At 31.4% G+C, this 21,954-nt stretch overlaps 1 protein-coding gene across 1 annotated transcript in view; it reads left to right on the forward strand.

The window, feature by feature from the left end:
- Window positions 1–21,954, forward strand: part of CFAP47 (cilia and flagella associated protein 47) — a 931,170-nt gene that overhangs the window by 427,059 nt on the left and 482,157 nt on the right. Inside the window, exon 44 of the mRNA XM_074210630.1 lies at window positions 12,537–12,648. Within this exon, the coding sequence (XP_074066731.1) occupies window positions 12,537–12,648 (112 nt within the window). The remainder of the gene's footprint in view (window positions 1–12,536; window positions 12,649–21,954) is intronic.

A 21,954-nucleotide genomic window follows, 5' to 3' on the forward strand; every position in this document is an offset into this window, starting at 1 on the left:
AATTTAAAAATATTTACTTTTACATATAATTTAATAATAATTTTATTTTTATATTTTATATTACTTTTAAAATAAAATATTTAATGAAATTGAAAGTATTTTAAAGTAAAATCAGTTCCTTTCCCACATTCATAATAAATAGGATTGTTTCTCATTTTGTAAGAAAAATAAAGTGTATTTAGTGAGATGATTTGTTTTACTTCTGAAGTAAAATTTGACAAGTAGTTGACAGAAATATGATAGATGATACAAAGGTTCGTCACAAAAGCTTGTGTTTAATTGATGATCTTAATAGCTGCACCAATGCAATTAACCACTGCCCTAAATGGCATTCTATAAATTCAGTACTCTGTCTGGTTTGGTAAAGATAATGATTATCTGTCATAGACTTAGCTTTGATGCCTCATTAACTAACCACTTGTCTTTATTACTGTAATAATTATTTCTGATTTTTTTTTTCAAATCTTCAGTCAAGGAGTTTTCTGGAATGCTGTGTGCTATCTTAAAAATGGCAAGAGTTTATTTGACCCTTTTTCATGATTTCCATAGCTTAGTTGTGCTAGAAATAGTGATATTAGTTAAATAATGAATGTAAATATGGAAGAGAGAGAGAGAGAGAGTAAAACTGGTGTAAAATTATAGCAAAAATAAGATACTTTTTCTGAAAATTTTCTCCTGTTATAAGGGCAACACTGAGGCAGCAATCAAATATTTTTCAAGGAAAAAATTCCAAGTAAAAACTTCTATATTTATAGAAGACATATCTATTAGAAAATGTCTACTGGGAAAATAAATGTGTTTGTAGAGCCATAGAATATTGATTACACTAGATTGCATTATACTAGACAATGTTAGTGCATATGTTATATTTATATCAAAAACAAAAGATAAGTTGTTCACATCTGGGCATATTTTGCCAAAGTGCAATGAAAATTAATAGTTCCATTAAAGTTATATTACTGACTCCTAGGTGTTGATACGTCTGTGAAATGAAGAATGCAATAAATCATATCTTATTCTAAATAGGATAGGAATTTCTTTAATATGAAAAAAAATCCACCATGAAGTTATTGCATTCTATCAAGTAAATTTTCTTTCTGAGAAAATACAATCTCAGATTTATAACATACTTCTAACACATCTAATCTAACCTACAACTAACTGTAAAGAATCTCTTCCACCCTATTCCTCAAAAGTCAACTAGCTTCTGTTTAAAGATGCCAGTGGGGGAAATTTTATCATTTTGAAATGAGCTAGTCCATTTTTATTTTGTCCTGCTATAATTTTTGGATTTCTTCTGAATCTAATTAGATCTCTTTATATCTTTGATAGAGTTGTAGCAGTACAATCAAACAGAGCTAGTCCAATTTTTGATGATAATTTTAGAAACACTTGAAGACTACTATTTTGTTCTACTTGCAATGCCACATTTTCTTCCTACTAAATGTCTCCAATTCCTTTGATCTTTACATAGCATGTAATCCCTTCACACGTGAGAATACTTTCCAGATTATCAATGCCTTTCTTAATTCAGAACTGAAAATAATAGTTCATATACCTGTAACTATTGCCCTCCAGCTCCTTCACTTCCCTGTTTTCCATTTCCTCAGTCTTCTGGTATCTATGAATTTCCCTTCACAAGGCTCTGGGGCCTTCTGTACTGAGATCTGAGCTTCTGTTCCCTTCTACCTCAACTAAATTAGTTTTAGTGCAATGTCTGCTTATCTGAATTCCTAATTAAGATACTATTGATGGACTTTAGGAATAAAACATGAAAAATGGAAAAGATTTGCAAAGAATTTTTTCTTTTTTATAAGTTAATTTATTTTCAACCATATGCACATGTATATATTTAAGTTACAAAATTTCCTTCCACCCTACATTCCCACCCAGCCCCCCTCAGTGACGAATAGTCAGATTAGCATTGTACATACATATTTTGATAAACATATATACAGATTAGTCATTTTCATTATGAGGAATTAGGATTAAGGGAAAGAGACACATAAGATATAATTTTTATAAAGTGTCCAACAGATTCTGAAGGGTTGTGTATGTGTGTGTGTGTGTGTGTGTGTGTGTGTGTGTGTTTTGCATGTTTTTTTGCAAATATTTTTATTATAAGTGTTTTGACCATCAAGGAGATACATGATGGTTGGATTTTAATATTACAATCTTGAATGTTATTATGAAGGAAATGGAAAGGGTAGAGGAAATAAATAAAGATAAGACAAGAAGCTATACTTGATCAAATATACAAAATGCAAATTTGTGCTGGAGGTGACATGGTTTTTAAGACACTGGCTCATCGATTTCTAAGGTATTTTAAAGAAGTGATATTAAATATTTAGATTATAACATTATCAAAAAAGAGAACTAAAAGAATATCAATAATATAGACTTGTATGCTTACTCTCTTATCAATATAAAATTTTATTATGATCATCACAAATAGCAAGGGTATCCTTTATTAGCCTATCAGATGGTAAAAGGCAGGCTGTCTCAAGCAATAGTCCTCACTTGACCACATCTTTGCCATCATTCAAATGATTTAAAACTTTATAGATAGGATCTATTGGTACTGTGTTAGATTCCACATTTAATATTTTTTTCATTTAAAGGAAAACATGCAACACATTATCAAAAAGACTTATTTTTCTTTTAAAATTTATTTTTCCAAAAAATATATATGAATAGTTTTCAACATTCTGTTTGTAAAATTTTCTCCCTCTTGTCCTTCCCTACCCTCTCCCTAAGATAGCAAGTAATCTAATATAGGTTATACAGGCATAATCTATTTAAACTCACTTCCATATTAGTCATACTGTAAAAGAAGAATCATAACAAAAGGGAAAAGTCACAAGAAGAAAAAACAAAAAACAAATTCAAAAAAGTTAAAATAGTAAGCTTTGATTTGCATAGTTCCTTCACTGGATGTGAATGACATATTCCAGCACAAATATTTTGGAATTATAAAAAGATAAATTCATTGTATTTGTTATTTAGGATTTTGTTAACAAATAGGTGGTCAATTGTGGGAAATGTTTATGAAATCTTGCACTGTATTTGTTTTTTAGGAATTTGAAATAGTGACATGTTATTTTAACCATAAAAAGCATTTGTTTCAATAGAGCAAAAGTAGTATTTCATCCATAATTCAATTTTTTTTAGAGATTCCCTATAAGTCATGGTTACAGAAAACCTTTTGATCATTATTATTGAAAATGCATAGAACAGTGGCAAAACACTCACCCAAATTATTCTCAACTGTCATAGAAATTCTGCAGGGTAGAATCAAATTTTAAAAATGATTTCCAATAGACAATGAAGTCTTCCTAAGACATCTATTTGTGAATGACAAGGTTTTACTGCATCAAGCTCTGAAACATTGACAAGACTTCTAAGTGAGATCAGAGATTTTATCTAACTATATATTCAGGAAAAAGAAATACATAAATAATACCTTTAGTTTACAGCTCATTCATCAGTATAGGAGTACATGCATATATACATATATATATATATATATATATATATATATATATTACATGTGTGTTTATATAGCACAGCAAATGCATAGTATATATCCTATATATGTAAATACAATGCATGTCTCTTATACATATGTATATATGTGCACATCTGTGTACACATACCTCTAGTTTACTATATGTGTATAATGCTTATAGCACTATATCTTATATATATCTCTATATATCTACATATATATATATATATATAATATGATTTATTACATTCTTCATTTTGCAAACATATAAACACCTAGGAGTCAGTAATATAACTTTAATGGAACTATTGATTTTCATTGCACTTTTGTAAAATCTGCCCAGATGTGAACAACTTATCTTTTGTTTTTGATAGAAATATGACATATGCACTAACATTGTCTAGTATAATATATATGTGTATATATATATATATACATATTGTTAAGAGAATCAGATTTGAATATTTATAGAGTGCCACAAAAATCTTTGTTTAATTAATTGCTTAAGACTGCAAAGAAATTTTTGGGTCATGATGCATAAATTAATTTGCAATGCTGAAGTATTATATAAATGTAAGCTATTCTTATTATTACATGCTGATGTCCCCCAAAACATTTGGCTTCCCAGTTCTTCAGCCTTCTCTGTTACCAATATCTTTCATGTCTTTCTAGATCCTTGGTATCCACAGAGATGGTCAAAATCTTCAGTATATAATTTCATGAGCTTAAACTCTGCTAGATTCAGTATCTTGATCATATTATTTTATTCTTTCATCATTCCTTCCACAATACTCATCAAAAATTTTTTTTCATTCCATTTTTGGTTCAACTTCCAATGCCTCTATATCTTTCTCTGTTCTCCATATCCATCTGCACTTGCCTTCCTTCCTTTATTCCACTGACCTTAGGGGTGATTTGTTCAACTGTGAATAAGTGCTTTACCCTTTTATCACCTTTTGCATCTTGACAAATCTCAACCCTAGATAATCTCTAAATAATTTTTCCTTCTTCATGTGCTGAAGAATACTGTTAGAGAAAATTATGTTATGTATTTTCAATTGCTCTCTCATTGCTTCATGATATTCTTTTATTTTGTGAGTTTCTCATACTTTCCATGGCAATGGTTCTAAACATCTTTTCTTTTTGTTCCCTCACACTTCCTTTGATTACTCTTTTTCATGTTCCTTTCTTTAGAAAATCTAATCTCTTATTTTATTGAGAAATTGATGCAATCTATTGAGTCCTCTATATTTAACATTTATATCTTGCTCCTCCTGCATTATCACCTCCTTTTCTCCAGTCTTTGGGAGAGATGATTCTTTCAGCTTAAACAAACTCATCCACTTTTGCCCTTCATCAGGAATATGTTGGTAAATATGTAACAACTAACTCTCAAAAAAAGTATGTGGAATTAACTTTTAAATATAATCTATATTACAGATATTTTCTCCAAATTTACCTGTCTCTAAAGTCTAGATAATAAACAAAGCAATAAATACAATTGCATTTTGTAGCATTTGCCAGAGTCCAAAGTATAAATGTTTATGATGAAAATTTAATAATCATCTCTTGAAAGCTATCTTTAGAACTCCATTATCTTCAATACATCCTTTCTCTCTATCAATTATTTGTTCTCATTTCCAATCTATCCTGGGTCTCTCTATTGTGTTTTTCCCTCCTGTCTACAAATATGCCCAGGTTTCCCTTATCATTTAAAAAGAAAATAAAACACTTCTCTTGATCCTTCCATCTATTTAGGCTATCAACCTTTGACATCCAAATTTCTAGGAAAAAAATTCTGAATTTGTTGCTTTTTTTTTACCACCCTCTCTCACTCAATAGTACATACAATTTGGTTTCTGAATCCACCTTCTAAATAGAATTCACATTCCCAATAATAATTTTTCAATTGGAAAAAGAGATTGCTTTTAGTCAGATCTTATATTACTTGGCCTCTGTATAATTTTTGATATTTTCAACCATTTCTCCAGGATTCTTTCTTCTGTCTTGGCTTCTATAACACTTCTCACTTCTGGTTCTCCTGATAATAGAGAATTATTAGAGAAAGAGTTCAAATCTCACCTGATACTCGATAGTTGTATTATTCTGGATAAGTCGTTTCACCTGTTTGCCTCAGTTTTGTCATGTATAAAATGTGAATAATAGCAACACCTACCTCTCATGAATGCTGTGAGGATCAAATGAAATATTTGTGAAACACTTAGCACAATGCTTAGTATATAGTGGATACTGATTATTATTATTACTGAAATAAGAATAGTTTAGAGATTGTTTCCATTTCTATATTTACTTCAGAATTTTATGGTCGGATAATATGACAGGTCTTTCTTTCCCATAATTGAACAGGAACGTAACTCCATCTTCTCTAGTAGGTTTACAAGTGTTTCTCACTCTGAAGAAAGTTAAAAATTATTGGTCTGAAGAACTAACATTGAACAAATATAGTATGATTGGTGATGACCCTTTACTTAATTCCTGAAATTTGATTCTAAAAACCAATAGCCCCAAAAGACAGTCTGTATTACATGCTGGAATAAATTGGAAAAATGATTTCCATCCAAAACTCTTTTATAATTAGGAATTTTTCAAGTTGGGATAGTTCTGAATCTACAATCTTCTAAAAATTTAGTGTTTGCATTAAAGAATGGATGACTGTCATTAAGTCTTAGGAGTTAATTAAACCTGGTTAAGCTACTTGCATAGCATAGTTATTTTTTAAAAACATTACATTAATTAGGTAGCCCATTTTCCAATTATTGCAGGCAAAATAATATTAAAAAGTACAACATTTAAAATGCCTTCTCTGTAACCATTTTATAGCATTTGTACAACTTTATGGAATAGGATAAGAGGGGGTTTAAGAGGAATTTAATTGTTTTTACTTCCCTGGGAACCTTAAACTTATGAAAAATTATTGATTTTAATTGCCAAATTTTTTGCAGTCATATGAGACAAGACAGCAGCTGGTGTGTCTGATAATGAGGTAAAGAAAGAATTTGGAAAAGCAACATCAATGCAGTAATATGTTAACATATTTCATACATGTTAGTCCATTTGTGACATTTTTTTCAGGTTTTTGCAAGGCAAATGGGGTTAAGTGGCTTGCCCAAGGCCATATAGCTAGGTAATTATTAAGTGTCTGAGGCAGGATTTGAATTCATGTACTCCTGACTCACTCCAGGGCCGGTGCTCTATTCACTGCACCACCTAGCCATTTGTGACATTTTAAAGTAATTATGGAATAGAATATATAGAATAATAGAAATTCCATTAATTCCAGGTTTTTCTAATCAATATTCCAATTAGACATGAGAAAATTATTTACTTTCTAATAAAGTAAACCTTTACCAAAAGCCTCATCTTTTTCATGATATATATTCAGTTGTTCCTTAGGTAATGTATGGAGATATATAGGGTGGCATTTTTCTGCAACCAGAACTTGAGAAAGGGGTGCCATATGTTAAGAATAACTGAAGATACTGCATGTGAATCTTAATTGAATATATAACCCCCCCAAAGGTAAAGTTGAAGAACTGCTATGAATTGAGTTCATGGTCTGGGCTCTCATTGGGTTTTTGGCAGATCCTTATGAGGTCAAGGGCTTATTTGTACTACCTCCAAGGGTCAATTCATGAATAAACTTTCTTTTACATATATTCCTCAAAACCTTTGTGCCTTAAGTTTGAGCCTGTATCAAGGATCTAGAGGTGGGTATGTCCCAAACTAGAGTGCACATCCACCTTTGTAGACCTTTGAAAATCAGTGAAAGATTAAACATCAGGATTGATTTTATTGTTTCATTGATTATCCTAGACCTAGGAAAGTGGTGGTAAAAATGAAGATAAAAACTAAAAATTGTTTTCCTTTATAGCAAGTTCTTAAACCATTGTTTGGATGGTTTGACTGTAACAGAAAAAAAACCCTGAAAATGTGTTGATTAGTTCAATGCATTGTTACCAACATACCCCTTAGTTGTTTGTTGGTAATAGAAAAGTTCTCTTACTCAATAGGGCTGGGTCCTTGAAGGACACAGATCTCTCAGTACAGTCACCTAAAGGACTGGGTCAATCAGGTTGCTCTTCATAATCAGCTTCTCATAAGATCTGACTACCATTGCTCTGAGATCCACTAGAGTCTGCTCCCAGTTCTGGTTGCTAAGGGAACTTATGATTGTTCTTCAAATTATTCAAGGATCTCAAAGTCATCACCTTATTGTATCTATGGATTCTCATTTATTTCACTCAGTATTTTGCCCGTCAGTTTAGTATTATAGCATTTTTCAGCATTGTGAAATAACAAGGTACTCATTTTTTAAAAAGGCTCTTTAGATTTTTAGAACAATCATCCATTTTTAATGTCTTCCAGGTATTTTTCTTATTTCATAAAGGTGTCACATATTTGCTTTGTAATAATATGTGAGAATCAATTATATAATAATAATCAAAATCAATGACAAAAGCAAACAAGCTTACTTTTCAGAAATAGAACTACTTTAAATAATCACAAATGAAGTTTATTTTCCATAAAGAAAAACAACAGCTAGTTTTGGGAGAAGAAAGTTGATGAAAGAACTTATTCTCTTAGTTAAACCATTCATTTCCTTTAGATAAGAACTTGTTACTGGTGACAGCTTATCTATTGAATATTACATGATTTCCTTACTTGACTGGAACCTTCATAACTGTAGGAAGTAGTGAATGTCACTTAAAGCTATTTTCTTTTCACTACAGTTTTTTCCAGTTTTTTCTCAAGGACTTTTTGAGCATCAGGGTAATTTACATGGTGTGACCTTAGGAACAAAGGAATTATGGATTTAAGAGGAGGATCAATGAAGTTGGAAAGGCATCTAGAAAGGAGTTTGCCTTTCATCAGGCTCATAAAGAATCAGTGGGATGAACTGTGTGGGGTGCATACTTCTTGCAGCCTGAAGCAAGTTAAGAGATGGATAGAATTCATTTACCCTGACTTCTCTAGAAATGAGAGTTAGGGATCATTAGTTGAGTGGGGTGAGCCAGGATATATTTGAAGATGCATGATATGCCCCCTCCCAACTCATGTGTGTGTGGGGGAGGGGGGAAGGGTTGGAGAGGGGGGCTTTACTCTAAATTTGACCCTTAAGAAAAAAGCTGGAAAAGTGTTTATTAGCCCTAAGGCAGCTTTGTCCAGGTGAGAGATATTTTGTTTGCTCATTTTTAATAAAGTGCTTTTACTTAAAAAATAGTGATAATAGAGATTTCCAAACAAAAGCTGGCACCAGCTGATAATGAGCACAGTCAACACAGAGTTCCCTTTCCTGGACCCTAATAGCTCTATACCTGTGTTACAGGATCTTTGTTTTCTGACTTTCTCACATTTTATTTTTTTTTTTGTTTTGTTTTGGTTTTTTTTGTTTTAGGTTTTTTTTTTTTTTTTTTTTTGCAAGGCAAATGGGGTTAAGTGTCTTGCCCAAGGCCACACAGCTAGGTAATTATTAAGTGTCTGAGAATGGATTTGAACCCAGGGACTCCTGACTCCAAGGCCCGTGCTTTATCCACTACGCCACCTAGCCGCCCCACTTTCTCACATTTTACACAAAACCTGAAAAGGTCATTTATAAAAGGAACAGAGTACCCTTGATATTCCATATGTCCTAGGCATGTGAACTTTTTTCATTTTTTTTATAATCATTTCAATGTAATTGTTTTCCTTTGTAATCCTAAGCATTTGATTTTAAATATTTGAAATATAATAATGAGAAAGAATCATAAATTTCACAGACTGCCCACAGACCCTTGATAGCATAACAATTAAGAACCTTTGGTATAGGATAAAGTTGGCTGTTATTCATGGCAGCACTCTGGAAGAGTGAGAAGACTTTCCAACTTGGGACATGATCTGTATACAGTCTGCTTGGCTTAATGTTTTTTCTTTCCTGTATATTTTCTCCTGTATACTTAAATGTCTTAAAATGATCCCTAGAACTTCTTACTTTTAAATCTTCTCAGATATATGTTTTAGTCTATTACTATCTCTCTCAATGTTTTTTTAATCTAGACTTGGATTATTTTTCAGCCTTTTCATATTTAAACACTGAAACAGGAATTACCACAATACTGGTTATTACATAGCACTTGCAGTTTCCTAAAACTGGAACATTCTACCAAGAATATGGGAGAAAGGCACCCTTGTAGGGATTCATTGATTGTATTCTGCTAACTTTTGGTCTAGAAATTATAGTCTAAACTTGAAAATTTTCTGGACTTAGTCCCTTTTAATTCTTTTTTTTTTTTTTTGATCCTTGGTGAAATTTGATTTTAGAAATGTAAATTCATGCAATACTTCTCCAAACTTTTACTAAAGAGTACAGTAGTTAAGCTTATTGTCAACCAGATGGTTAAAGAAGGAAAATTATGGAGTTTTCAGAAGTCCTGTAACCAGTTTCTTCCACTGCCCCATGTTGAAGTTTATTTAAGTGTTGTTGGATCTCTCAGAACCATACTGACAATTTCACTGATTTCCAAAACTGTTCCAGTAAAAAACCTGCTGATATCTGCCCTTCACTGTGGGATGGTACTACATCAGTGTTCACTTTGAGCTTTGAGTTTCATTTTATCCTCTAATTTAGTGAATCTACTTCTTAGATATCTGAAGCAAGTTGTATTTCAAAGAGCAAAATAGTACCATAAACGAATAAGAAAGAAGCCTTTAGCATCTAATCAATTCCACTATTCACAATAATTTCAAGAAATCAATGATTTTATGACAACTAGCTCAGGAGAACTAGGACTTAAAATGGGGAACTGTGTACATATAAACTTTTAATATTATCTATATTCCTTTCTTAAGTGTAGAAAAGTGGTGTCAGACTGAGATTCAGGACCACTAAACCCCACATAAAGATTCTTGTGAGCCATATATTGAATTAGAAAATCACACAATAACATTATTTATGCTCTATTGTATTTTTATTTATTTTGTTATTGACCAGTTATATTTTAATCGGATTCTTTTTGTCTCCTTGAATTACCTGCCAATGTCTATACTTTAGACACACTTAACAAACAAAATCAAATTCTGAATGTAGCATTTGTCAAGAGTCAATTGAAGTTGTTCCAGCACATCCACTAGTTAGATCTCCTTGTAGAAGTTTTAGCTGTATTTTCTTAAGAAGGAAGGAGAAATAGATGCTAGTGGCATTCATAATAGTGGAACTAGAGGTAACTGCACCAACCTCACAACAGAACAGTATCAGCATGTTAAGAACAGATAAAAATGAGGAACTGGAGCATTATGAGTCAGACAAGTCCTAGAGAAATGGAGAGGTATCTAAAATTTTAGTAGAAATGACAGCCAAATAAGAGAGAGAATCATGGAGAAAAGACAAATTGGCATAGCAGGGAATCCTAGACTTGAGGATTAGAGGAGAAAAACTAGGAAGCAGTGAGACCCACAGCAATTATGTAGAAGAGTAGGTTTGGCCTGTAATGTTCCCAGGTTGCATCAGATATACTGTGCATTAGCAATTTGTTGGTTGTGACCCAAATTTGTCAGTAGCTATTTCCCTGTTTGGGGGGCAAGATAGGGGTCAATTCAAGTACTCCATTATCTTAGAGTGGCTATACCACCTTTGAGGGAGGTAAGAACCTATAGAAGCAAACATTTTCTTAGCTGTCTTTGTGCTCTGATACAAGCCAACAATAAATGGATATTGATTGACTGTCCTCCTATTACCTATTATGGGTAATAAATTTGTTTTCTTTTCTATGTGTTTATAAACTCAGGTGATTGAAAAGGGATAGAAGACAGAAGAGGGCAAAAAAGGAGAAAAATTCAAAATTTGCCAGGTCTTGAAAACCTGGCTGCTGGCCAACACATCTATAGAACCAAGTTAATTTTAGAAGATTTTGAGATTAAACACATTTATTAGAACTATAATTAACACAGATCATGAGGATATTTATCCCCAAGAATTTTCAGTCATACTCTATCTCTGTCTTTGTGCCTTCTTAACTTCACAACATAGTACAAGTGTCCCCAAGGTTACTATACTGTCTCTGTAAGCATCCCTCTTCTAAGGCTCCTTCCACCACTTCAAACTTTGTAGGGGTACAGGCTAAAACTTCTTAGGTATAGGTCACTCTTTCTCCTTGTCTGACTGTATCCAGTCCCTAGTCCCCCAATGCTACTGCCTCTCCCCTAAAGAAATACTCTGCTTGTCCAATGAGAACTCAGTACTGCAATAATGAACTATATTTACACATGGTTAAAAAAACTAACAATGATATAGAAAAATGAAGTACCAAAATGATATTTTCTGGCTGAAATTACTGATTTCTCATTGGTTTAAAGATAGCGTGTTCCTTATAATCTTATTAATTTTGTAAGTATTATATTTTTTCACCAATAGCAAAGTTTGTGATTAATATTGATTTCTTAAATGCTTCAACTGTTTTGAAAATCCGTTCAAGCAAATTATACATGGTGTGAAAAGTATTTTACATTTCTTTCAAGCATGACTTATCTTCAAATTTATAGCAATAATAAAGTCTTCTCTCAAAAATAATCTCCTTTATTGTACCATTTTCTCTAATTAATTCTACATATAATATTTTGTTGGTGGGAAGAGCAATGGGCCTCGAATAGGATTGACATAGCTTTGAATCTCATTTTTTTATGCCAACTAATGGATGAGAGACAAATTACAATTTTTCTGAGTCTCAGTTTCCTTTTCTATAAATAACGATTACAATAACAATATCTGTAGCATTGACTTCACAGTTCTTTTATGTAAAATATCTGCCAAAACTTAAAAGTGATATATATAATTATATATACATATTTATATATATTATATATTTTACATATATAAATATATATATGTATATATATATATATATATATAAAACAACAGACTGTCACTAGTAGGAGGCATCATTTAAATTGAGTTTGATTTTAGAGTTTTAACTTCATAATGACCTGAATCCAAATTAAAAGATTATAATTTTCATTTGTGAACTTTCTTTTCTAGGTAACTTCAGATCTTCCAATAGTGTGGGGATGTCCAAGGATTACTATAGAACCTGATAATATGATTTCCTATATCCTGCATATATGCACATGGAAACGAGGAACATTTAAAGGTATCAAAACTTTGTTTTTACAAACTACAGTTGCAACCTTTGGGGGGTTTCCTTGGCCAAGATATTGGAATGGTTTGTCATTTCCTTCTCCAGCTCATTTTACAGAAGATAAATGGAAATAAGCAACATTTAGCTAACGATTTTCAAGAGGGTGGTTTTGAACTACTGATTCTAAGCCTAGGGTTCTATCCCCTGCACCACCTAGTCATCAAAAAACTTAGCAAATGAAAAATTTCCATAACATCTAAAATTTTTTTTCCAACTTCCTAATATTTTCATCAATTGCTCTCTTTCCACACAAACATATATTCCACTCAGGTCATGAATACTATAGCCTTCACTGCAGCTAATAGACATGTAGTTATGGTATGGAGTTATGGTCTTTAAACTAAGACCTGAATTCAAATTTTTTCTTATACTTACCATGTAATCTTGGGCAAATCACTTTAATTAATTAATTAATTAATTAACTTCTGTGTCAATTTTCTCATCTACAAAAAAATGGTGATAATAATAGAACCTGCCTTCTGGGTTTTTTTTTGTGAGAATCAAATGAAATTATATTTGTAAAACATCTTGTAAACCTTATTTATAACTTCCTTTATATTGGATTAATTGATTCTAGAGTCTTGAATTTGAGCAATTTATAAGCATTTCTTGTATTTATTTTTATTAATTAATCCAAAATTTAATTGGAATAAATGGACTCATACTTCAGGGAGAAATTAGGAGTTCAGGTAAAATAATATCTCCTATATACAGTAAGTCTTTACAATTTCTTATTTGTTGCTGACAATAATCTCATGATATAGACAAAATAGATATTGGGACTTAATTTGATTATGCTTAAAATAATGAAATTGATCAGGATGAATTCTTAGATTCTTTCAACTCTGAGCCATTTATAATCTTTTGTCCTATGAGCATGCCATTTTTTTTCATTCTACAAGTGACAAAACTGAAATCAAAGATAATATATCTCTAAAATAGTGAAGCCATGTTTCACAAAAGAGTATTCTTAAAGTATTATTTTGATGCCTTTACTAGTGGGGAAAATATTGGAATTCAACATGTATGATTCTCCCTAAGAAACATTTTCAACCTAGAAATCAATCCAATCATTCATTTGGAAGGAATGTGAAGAAAAATCATATTGTCTCTGGTAATGTAATTTGAATTATAGATTTACAGAAAAAAAAGTTTCCCTTTTTTTGTTCCCAAAAATCTTCACATTGATAAGAAACATAATCCCATTTTATCTACATTTTTGTGGCTAAGCTAAGTTATATGTTCTCACTCTGTCCTTTAACTATCTACAGCCTGGCTAGTGACTCAAACATTCAACTGAAACTTCTACCTCCCAGTTATCAATGATCTCATTTGCCAAATACAGTGGTCTTTTTCCCCACTCCTGCCCTCTCTGAAACTCCTCATACTGTCTATCAATAATTCTTTTATCTTTGATACTTTCTTCTAAGATTTTAGGACATTATTCACTTCTAGTTCTCCTCCATTTATCTAACAGCTCTTTCTCAGTCTCCTTTTCTGGATCTTCATCCAGATCATCCTCACTAACTGTGACTGCCTTATAGAGCTTTTTGCTAGGGCTTCTCTTTTTCTTTTGAACTATTTCATTGGGTGATCTCATTCGCTACAATGGATTCAAATGTTATCTTTATGCTGATTCTCAAATCTATGATCAAGCCTTAATTTCTGAGATGAACTTCAACCAGTCTTGTATATTACATTTTAAACTGAATGTTCTCTAAACAACCTAAACTCAACATGTACAAAACTGTACTTAAAAGTTTTCCTCCCAAACCTTCCACAGTCTAAAATGCTCTATGATTGTTAAGGATATCACCACATTATTCACACTTCACTATTTCTCAGAAGTGCCATTTCCAGTCTGTTGCCAAGACCAGTTGATTTCTCCTTTTTTAACAGCTCTATAATATGCTCCTTTCTTGTTTCTAGTACAGTTACCATCAGGTGCAAGTCCTCCTCTCCTCATGACTATGCTACTGTAATAGCTTTCTGGTTGATCTGCCAATCACAAGTTTCTCTCTAATTGAACCCATCTCCATTCAGGCACCAAAGTAAATTTTTTAAAGTGCAAATCTGATCGTCACTTGTACATTCTAAATCCTCCTTGACTCACTATCACTCCCAGGTCCAATGCAACATCCTCTGTTTGGCATTCAAAGGTCTTTATAATCTATCTCTCCCTCTATTGCCATCCTTTCTAGTCTTCCCTCACCTTAAATTCTCCCATATTCTGTTTAATCCAGTGATAATGAATGACCTCTTTGCTGTTACTTGCACTAGGTATTCCATCTCCTAAATAAAGTAATTTTCACTTTCCATCTTCTGTGCCTAGAATACTTTCTCTTCTCATCTCTGGCTCCTGACTTCCCTGGTTTCCCCAAGATTAAATCGTATCTTCTATAGGAAGCCTTTCCCAATCTCTTTTAATTCTAATGCTTTATGCCTATTGAATATTTATCTTATATTTATCTTTTTTAATACATAGTACTTGCATATTGTCTCCTGCATTGAATCATGGACTCCTCAAGGTCAGAGTTTGTCTTTTGACGTTCTTTGTGTTCCCAATGTTGTAACAAAGTGTTAGACACATAGTAGGCACTTTAATATTTATTTACTGACTAATTTACTATTTAATTACTAAGTTAAAAATATGTAGAATCATGCATAAGTATTCTTCAGTAAGCATATATGCTAAAAAATAATTTTCTGTTTTAGACTTTACCTCTCATTTTATCCTCAAATTAAATATTGGTCTAACAAATTGCAACCAATTGAAAAAATTGAAACTTTACCTACTTAGAAAGGAAAATATAGACTCTGGTCCCATAATTACAATTTTTGTTTGATGTAGAAATGATGTATGAATTGTTTAGTCTTCTTACTAATTTTTCTCAAAGATGGAGCAGAAATAGAATGTGTTAGTGACAGCATATTTTAAAACATGAAGGCTTAATTGCTTTTTTTGATAACTTTAAAGTGACCTGTCTAGTATGGATAAAAATTGCAATATCAAAGTCTAATTTTACTGCCAAATGTTGCCATATTAGAAATGTGCTAAATAAATTGTATAAAATTAGCAAGATTCATACTAGTAAATAATTCATGTAAAAATCACTTAAATTCACTTTTTTCTTAGTTTAATGTTTTATGTCCTTTATACAACTAATTTGGAGAGAGTTTGGCTACAAAACCCAAAGGCTAAGCTGTACTTTGATAGCAGTAATTATGTAATATAGTTTAAACTCAATAATTAAAAATCCAAAAGGAATTTAGAAAAATAAAGTATAAAATATGAATATGTACCCAATGAATTGCCATTAATATGACATTTTAACTTTAGAAATATAGTGAATAAGTTAGTGAAAGGAGTAAGGTGAATAATATAATTTGCTTAACTGATATATTAGTTCTTAAAAGTGCAACCTACAGAGGTACCAAGAAATTGAGCAACTATACTTACTGGGTATCCTTTAAAGTATTTGTTTATCTATTTATATATATATATATATATATATATATATATATATATATATATATATATATATATATATGTATCTGTCTGTCTATCTAGACATCTATCCTATTTTGTAATTAATAGCCAACAAATATTTCATTTTTTTCATCTTCCCAAATTTCTGTTTAGTTTTTAATCTAAACTATAGTCACTCTTCCATTTTATTGCTGTAACATTTTAATAAGTAATTTTCTAATTATTGGCTTATTTTCAGCTTTTTTCCAGTTACACACAATACTGATTAAATATTTGCAACACATAATTTTTTCTCAAAAAATTAAAAAATACCATAGTAATATAATTATTGGGTTGAAGGTTTAAGAACTCTTATTGTCCTATTACTCACCACAAAGTCATTTAATTACAATTCTACTACTACCTCTTTCTGCACAATCCTATCTTACTGAATTTTGGAAGTTTGATTTGTTTTTAATACTTTGATAAATGATAAATGGTATGTCAACATTGCTTTAATTTGTAGGCTAACTTTCATTTTATAAAGTTGTTTAATCCATTCCCATAGGTTATGATGAGTAACATAATACTATTTTTAATATTATTTTGGTTTACTTAACACCTAGTATTTTCCACTGTGCTAAGTTCTGAGGGTACAAAGGAAGACAAAAGACAAATCTCTACTCTCCAGGAACTTACAATATTTTTCCCATAATTATTTTGGGTTAATTCATTTTAATGTAAATTTATTTCTACAGGCTCTTTTTTACTCACCATTTAATTTTTTTCCTTTCCACTCTCCAACTCTTTTCCTAGGTTTGGGTTTTTGTATAGATGATTAGTTTCTTTTTCTTTTTCCATTTATATTGCATTGTTTTCTTCATCTAAACTCTTTTTGTCCCTTTCAGTTAAGTGATTAATTAAAAATTCCTGCATTCTTTCTCCTCCTTTTCAATTTATTTTATCAGGATTTTTTTTTTGCTATTTTTTCCTTCTATTTTTAAAATTATATAAATTTTCTAATAATAAACATTTTATTTCACTCCCTTCCTTGGAAAAATATGCATGGTCAAGCAAAAAATAATCCCAATTTCATCATGTTCAAATTTATTTACTTCATCACCTTTCATTCAAAAGGGTAGCACTCTTTCCTATAAGACCTCTGAATCATGAATGATTATTATATAAGACTTCTGAAATCTCAAAATTGCTTTTACATTATCATTGTTAGAGTAAATTGCTTTCCTTGCTTTCTAACTTCATTCAATTCATACACATATTTCTTAGTTTCTCTGAATCTCTCTTCACCATTTCTTGCCATATATATTCATATACATATTCAAATAATTATTCCCCTTTTTATGGATATCTTCATAGTTTCATAAAAGCAATATTCTAAATATTTTTGTATGTCTGGTCTCTTTGTGACATAGGTTTAATAGTGGTATCTTTTTAGTGTAAGGGCATGCACAATTATGAAATAGGACCCAGTTCCACATAGCTCTTCTCTCAGTACATGTTTTTCCAAGGGGATGTTTTCTCCCATCAGCCTGTTTTCCCATACTTTCTGCAACATTTATCATTTCCCTCTTTCTTTTTCAGATTTGTTATTCTGATGGCTAGGAAGTTCTGAGTTACTTCCCTTTTAATAATTAGGCAATGGGACCATATTTCATAGGAATTTTCTTTTCATTTTTATTAATGTTTTGCATTTCAACTTCTGTCCCTCTTTGCTTCCTTTCCTTCTCACTGAGATAATAAGTAATCAGATATAAATTATACTTATTCAATTGCATAAAACATTTCCATATTATTCACTTTATACAAGAAAGTTCAAATAAAAGAAAAATGAAAGTGAAAAATAATATGTTTCAGTATATGTTTAATCAATATCAGTTCTTTTGCTGGAGGTTTACAGTATTCTTCCTCACAGTACTTAGGGAATTATCTTGGAACATTATATTGTTGAGAATAGCTAAATCATTCACAGTTCAGACAATATTGCCATTACTGTGTACAATGTTCTCCTGATTCTGATCACTTCATTATATATCAGTTCATGTAAATTTTTTCAGGTTTTTCTGAAATCATCCTGCTTATCAATTCTTATAGCACTATGATATTCTATTACAATTTTATACCACAACTTATTTAGTTCTTCCCCAATTGATGGAAATCCCTTTGATTTCAATTCTTAGTCACCACTATAAATAGGTCCCTTTCACTTTTTTTGGATGTCTTTGAGATATAGTTCTAACAGTAGTATTGTTGGATCAAAGGATATGCAAAACTTTATAGACTTTTGGGGATCATTCCAAATTGTTCTCCAGAATAGTTAGATCAGTTCACTACTCAACCAACAGGTCATTAGTGTCCCGGTTTTCCCATTCTTTCCAACATCCAACATTTTTCCTTCTTGTCATACTCTGATGAATGTGAGATGGCACCTAAGAGTTGCTTTAGTTTGCATTTCTCTTATCAATAGTGATTTAAAGGATTTTTATATGACTTCTGATTTTTTTCTGAAAACTCCCTTTCCATATCCTTTGATCATTTATCAATTGAGCAATGATAGTATTTTTGTTTTGTCTTGTTTTGTTTTTTAGGGGGGGGGGGGTTGGGGTTAAGTGGCTTGCCCAAGGCCACACAGCTAGGTAATTATTAAGTGTCTGAGGTTGGATTTGAACTCAGGTACTCCTGACTGCAGGGCTGGTGCTCTATTCACTGCACCACCTAGCCACCCCTGATATGTATTTTTTATAAATTGTCTAAGTTCACCATATATTAGAGAAATGAGACTTTATCAGAGGTACTTGAAAAAAAAGTTTCCCCTAATTTTCTGCTTTCCTTATAATTTTTAGTTCTTTAAAATTATATTCATAATTTTATTTCTGTAAAAATTTTGTAATTAGATACATGCTGAACATTCATAATCAATAAAATTTGTTGGTATTGGTTTAAAGACAGGTGAGTCAGCTATTGTGGCTGAGACTGGCATCTGGGATAACTATTGTGTCAAGAAGAAACTGTTGTAACTGTGATTGCCACCAATCTTCTCCTGGTTGATAAAATCATGCAAGCTGGAATATCTTCCCTGAAAAGATGAATTGATTCACAGGTTTCCATTGTAATCAGTTGAATCATGAAGGTCCTACAGGAACTATTCTAAAGTTTTTCTTCCCAGCCACCAAAGGATTTTTCAAAGAATAATTGTTTTTTTCTTACTATTGTAGTAAAACTTGTCTCTAAAACTGAAATTATTGATCTATTCAAATGAAAAGTCCTAAAATTGATTATAGTGTTTATTTTTAAAAATCATACTGAGGTCATTTACAATTAAAGCAGTTCACCCAACCCCACACCCATAATAAAAAGTGAAAGTTTCCCAATAAAAAAAACACTTTGTAATTTTATATAAGCTAATTTATATATTTTACATTTTAATGCTCTCTAAATTTATTTAATTCTAAATTCTTCCCATATCCATAACTTTGATAAATCATTGTTTGCATTCTTAATTTACTTATCACCATTAATGTTTAAGTCATGTAACCATTTTGAACTTCTCTTGGTATAGATTGTGAGATAGTTGTCTATACCTAGTTTTTGCTATATTGTTTTTCAGTTTTCCCAGCATTTTTGTCAGAAATGAGTTTTTGTTTCAAAAGCTTGCATCTTTGAGTTTATTATATAATAAATCACTTCGATCTTTTTTTAATAATATAATTTATATCCAATGTATTCCATTGATCCACCTCTTTATTTCTTAGTTCTAGATTTCTTTGATAATTGCCATTTTATGATAAATTTTGACATCTGGCATGGGCAAGCTATCACCTTGCACTTTTTTTCATTGATTTCCTTGGGTCTTTGTTCTTCCAGATCAATTTTGTTACTGTTTTTTCTAGCTCTATTTTTTTTGAAAATTTGATAGGTATGGCAATATTCAAGTAAATTTAATTAGTGAAACTTGCTGCAAAATTATTTTTCCCTCAGCTAATTGTTTCACTTCTAATCTTAGCTGCACTGTATTTGTTTCTGCAAAAACTTTTAAATTTTATATAAATGCTAGCTATTATGTTGACTCTGAATCCTTGCCAGATTTGATAGTTTTTTTTCTGTTTTCATCATTCTTAATGTATGTATGGCATTAGAGATTGATTAAGATCATTTGCTTGTAGGTAATCCCTGTCTCTGTGATACTCAACCTACTTGACTAAGTATTACGTCTTAGTCTCTTTTCTTTTTTTTTGTCTGGTGGTTCATCATTCATATCTTGCCATTAACTATGATTGATTTTTACAGATTCTGTCCCATTCTCCTTTCCTTATTTTCTTTATGGCCTCATCAACTACAATGGATTAAATAATCATCTATTAAATATATATTATTTTCATATTTATGTATCCATCTTTAATCACTCCCTTGAGCTAAATTAGGTCCACATCACTAGAAACCTATTAACATTTCAAAATGGATATCATTGAGTCATTTCATACTGATCATGTTCAATGGGAGTCATCATATTTTCCCTTAAACCTGCATTTTATTTCAAACTTCTATTTTGAACAAAGACAACACCATTCTCCCTTCTAAGGTACAGAATCTTGGTATTATTCTTATTACTTAACCTCAACTTCAGTTACCCAATTTTTGCCATTTTTACCCACTCAAGATCTCTCCTAAGCACCTTTGTTGAGATTTTCATAACCTGTAGGAAAAATTGTACTGGCCTTCTCATTTGTCTTCCTGTCTCAAGTCTTTACCATTCCAGTATGTTCTATACTTTACAGTTGAAGTAATTTTCATTGAGCAGAAATCTAGATGTCAATATTCTCATCCACTACTTACTAAACTATAACTTCCCATCTAGGGTTAAAAGAACTAGGTTTTTTTTTTTTAAAGATGATCTTCTTTTTCAAGTCTTTTCAAGAGGAAAAATGGTCTTCTCTTTATTCTTCACTCATGAAGGGTCCACCTTGTGTATCTGTGCCTTTGCTCTGGCTATCATGATAGGAATTATGATAAACTAAAGCAATGAAGCTATGCTCAAATTCACTTTATTAGCAAAGACAGTATTTACCAATAAATGGAGTAAATTGAACCTCAGGAACCAATGCACCCTTGGGGATGACAGAATTTTTAATAGTGATTAACTTAATTATGTTTTCTTTTAAATGACTAGATAGTTTAATGAGGAGTTGTCATCTCAGTTCTTTCTCAATCTCTATCACTGGGAGATTAAATTTGTCCTCAGGTGATGGGATTAATCTTCAGGCAAAGGGAGATGCTACAAAAGAATAGGTTGATGGATGGAATATGGGTGGTGAATGAAGTTACAAGGATGGAGGTACAAGCCACAAGAAGAATACCGTGACCCCAGTGAACTGATGTTACTTGGTACACTCACAGAGATAAGGGATTTAGACACACACACAGAGAAGGAGAATGTTAAATCTATGCTGGTTTGATTAAGTCTTAACAATTAGAAGTAAAAATTAACTTTCAGTTTAATACTTCCCATAATAGGATTTCACTCCCTACTTTGCTCCAAAAATATTTTTTTCCTTTCCAGGTACAGATCAAGTATAATCTATATGAAGTATTTCATGATCCCCTAGTCTCTCAACTTCTAGTGTCCTAATTTCCAATTTATCCCATCATTGCTTAGATTATATTTTACCTGGGTTATATTTATATTTATATTGATATTGTGTATATTGAATTCCTTTGAGAATAGGGCCTGTTTCCATCATTTAATTTGTTTCCTCAGTATCTGTCACATACAT

The sequence above is a fragment of the Macrotis lagotis genome, chromosome 1, assembly GCF_037893015.1.
Source record: "Macrotis lagotis isolate mMagLag1 chromosome 1, bilby.v1.9.chrom.fasta, whole genome shotgun sequence".
In the NCBI taxonomy this organism is placed as follows: Eukaryota; Metazoa; Chordata; class Mammalia; order Peramelemorphia; family Peramelidae; genus Macrotis; species Macrotis lagotis.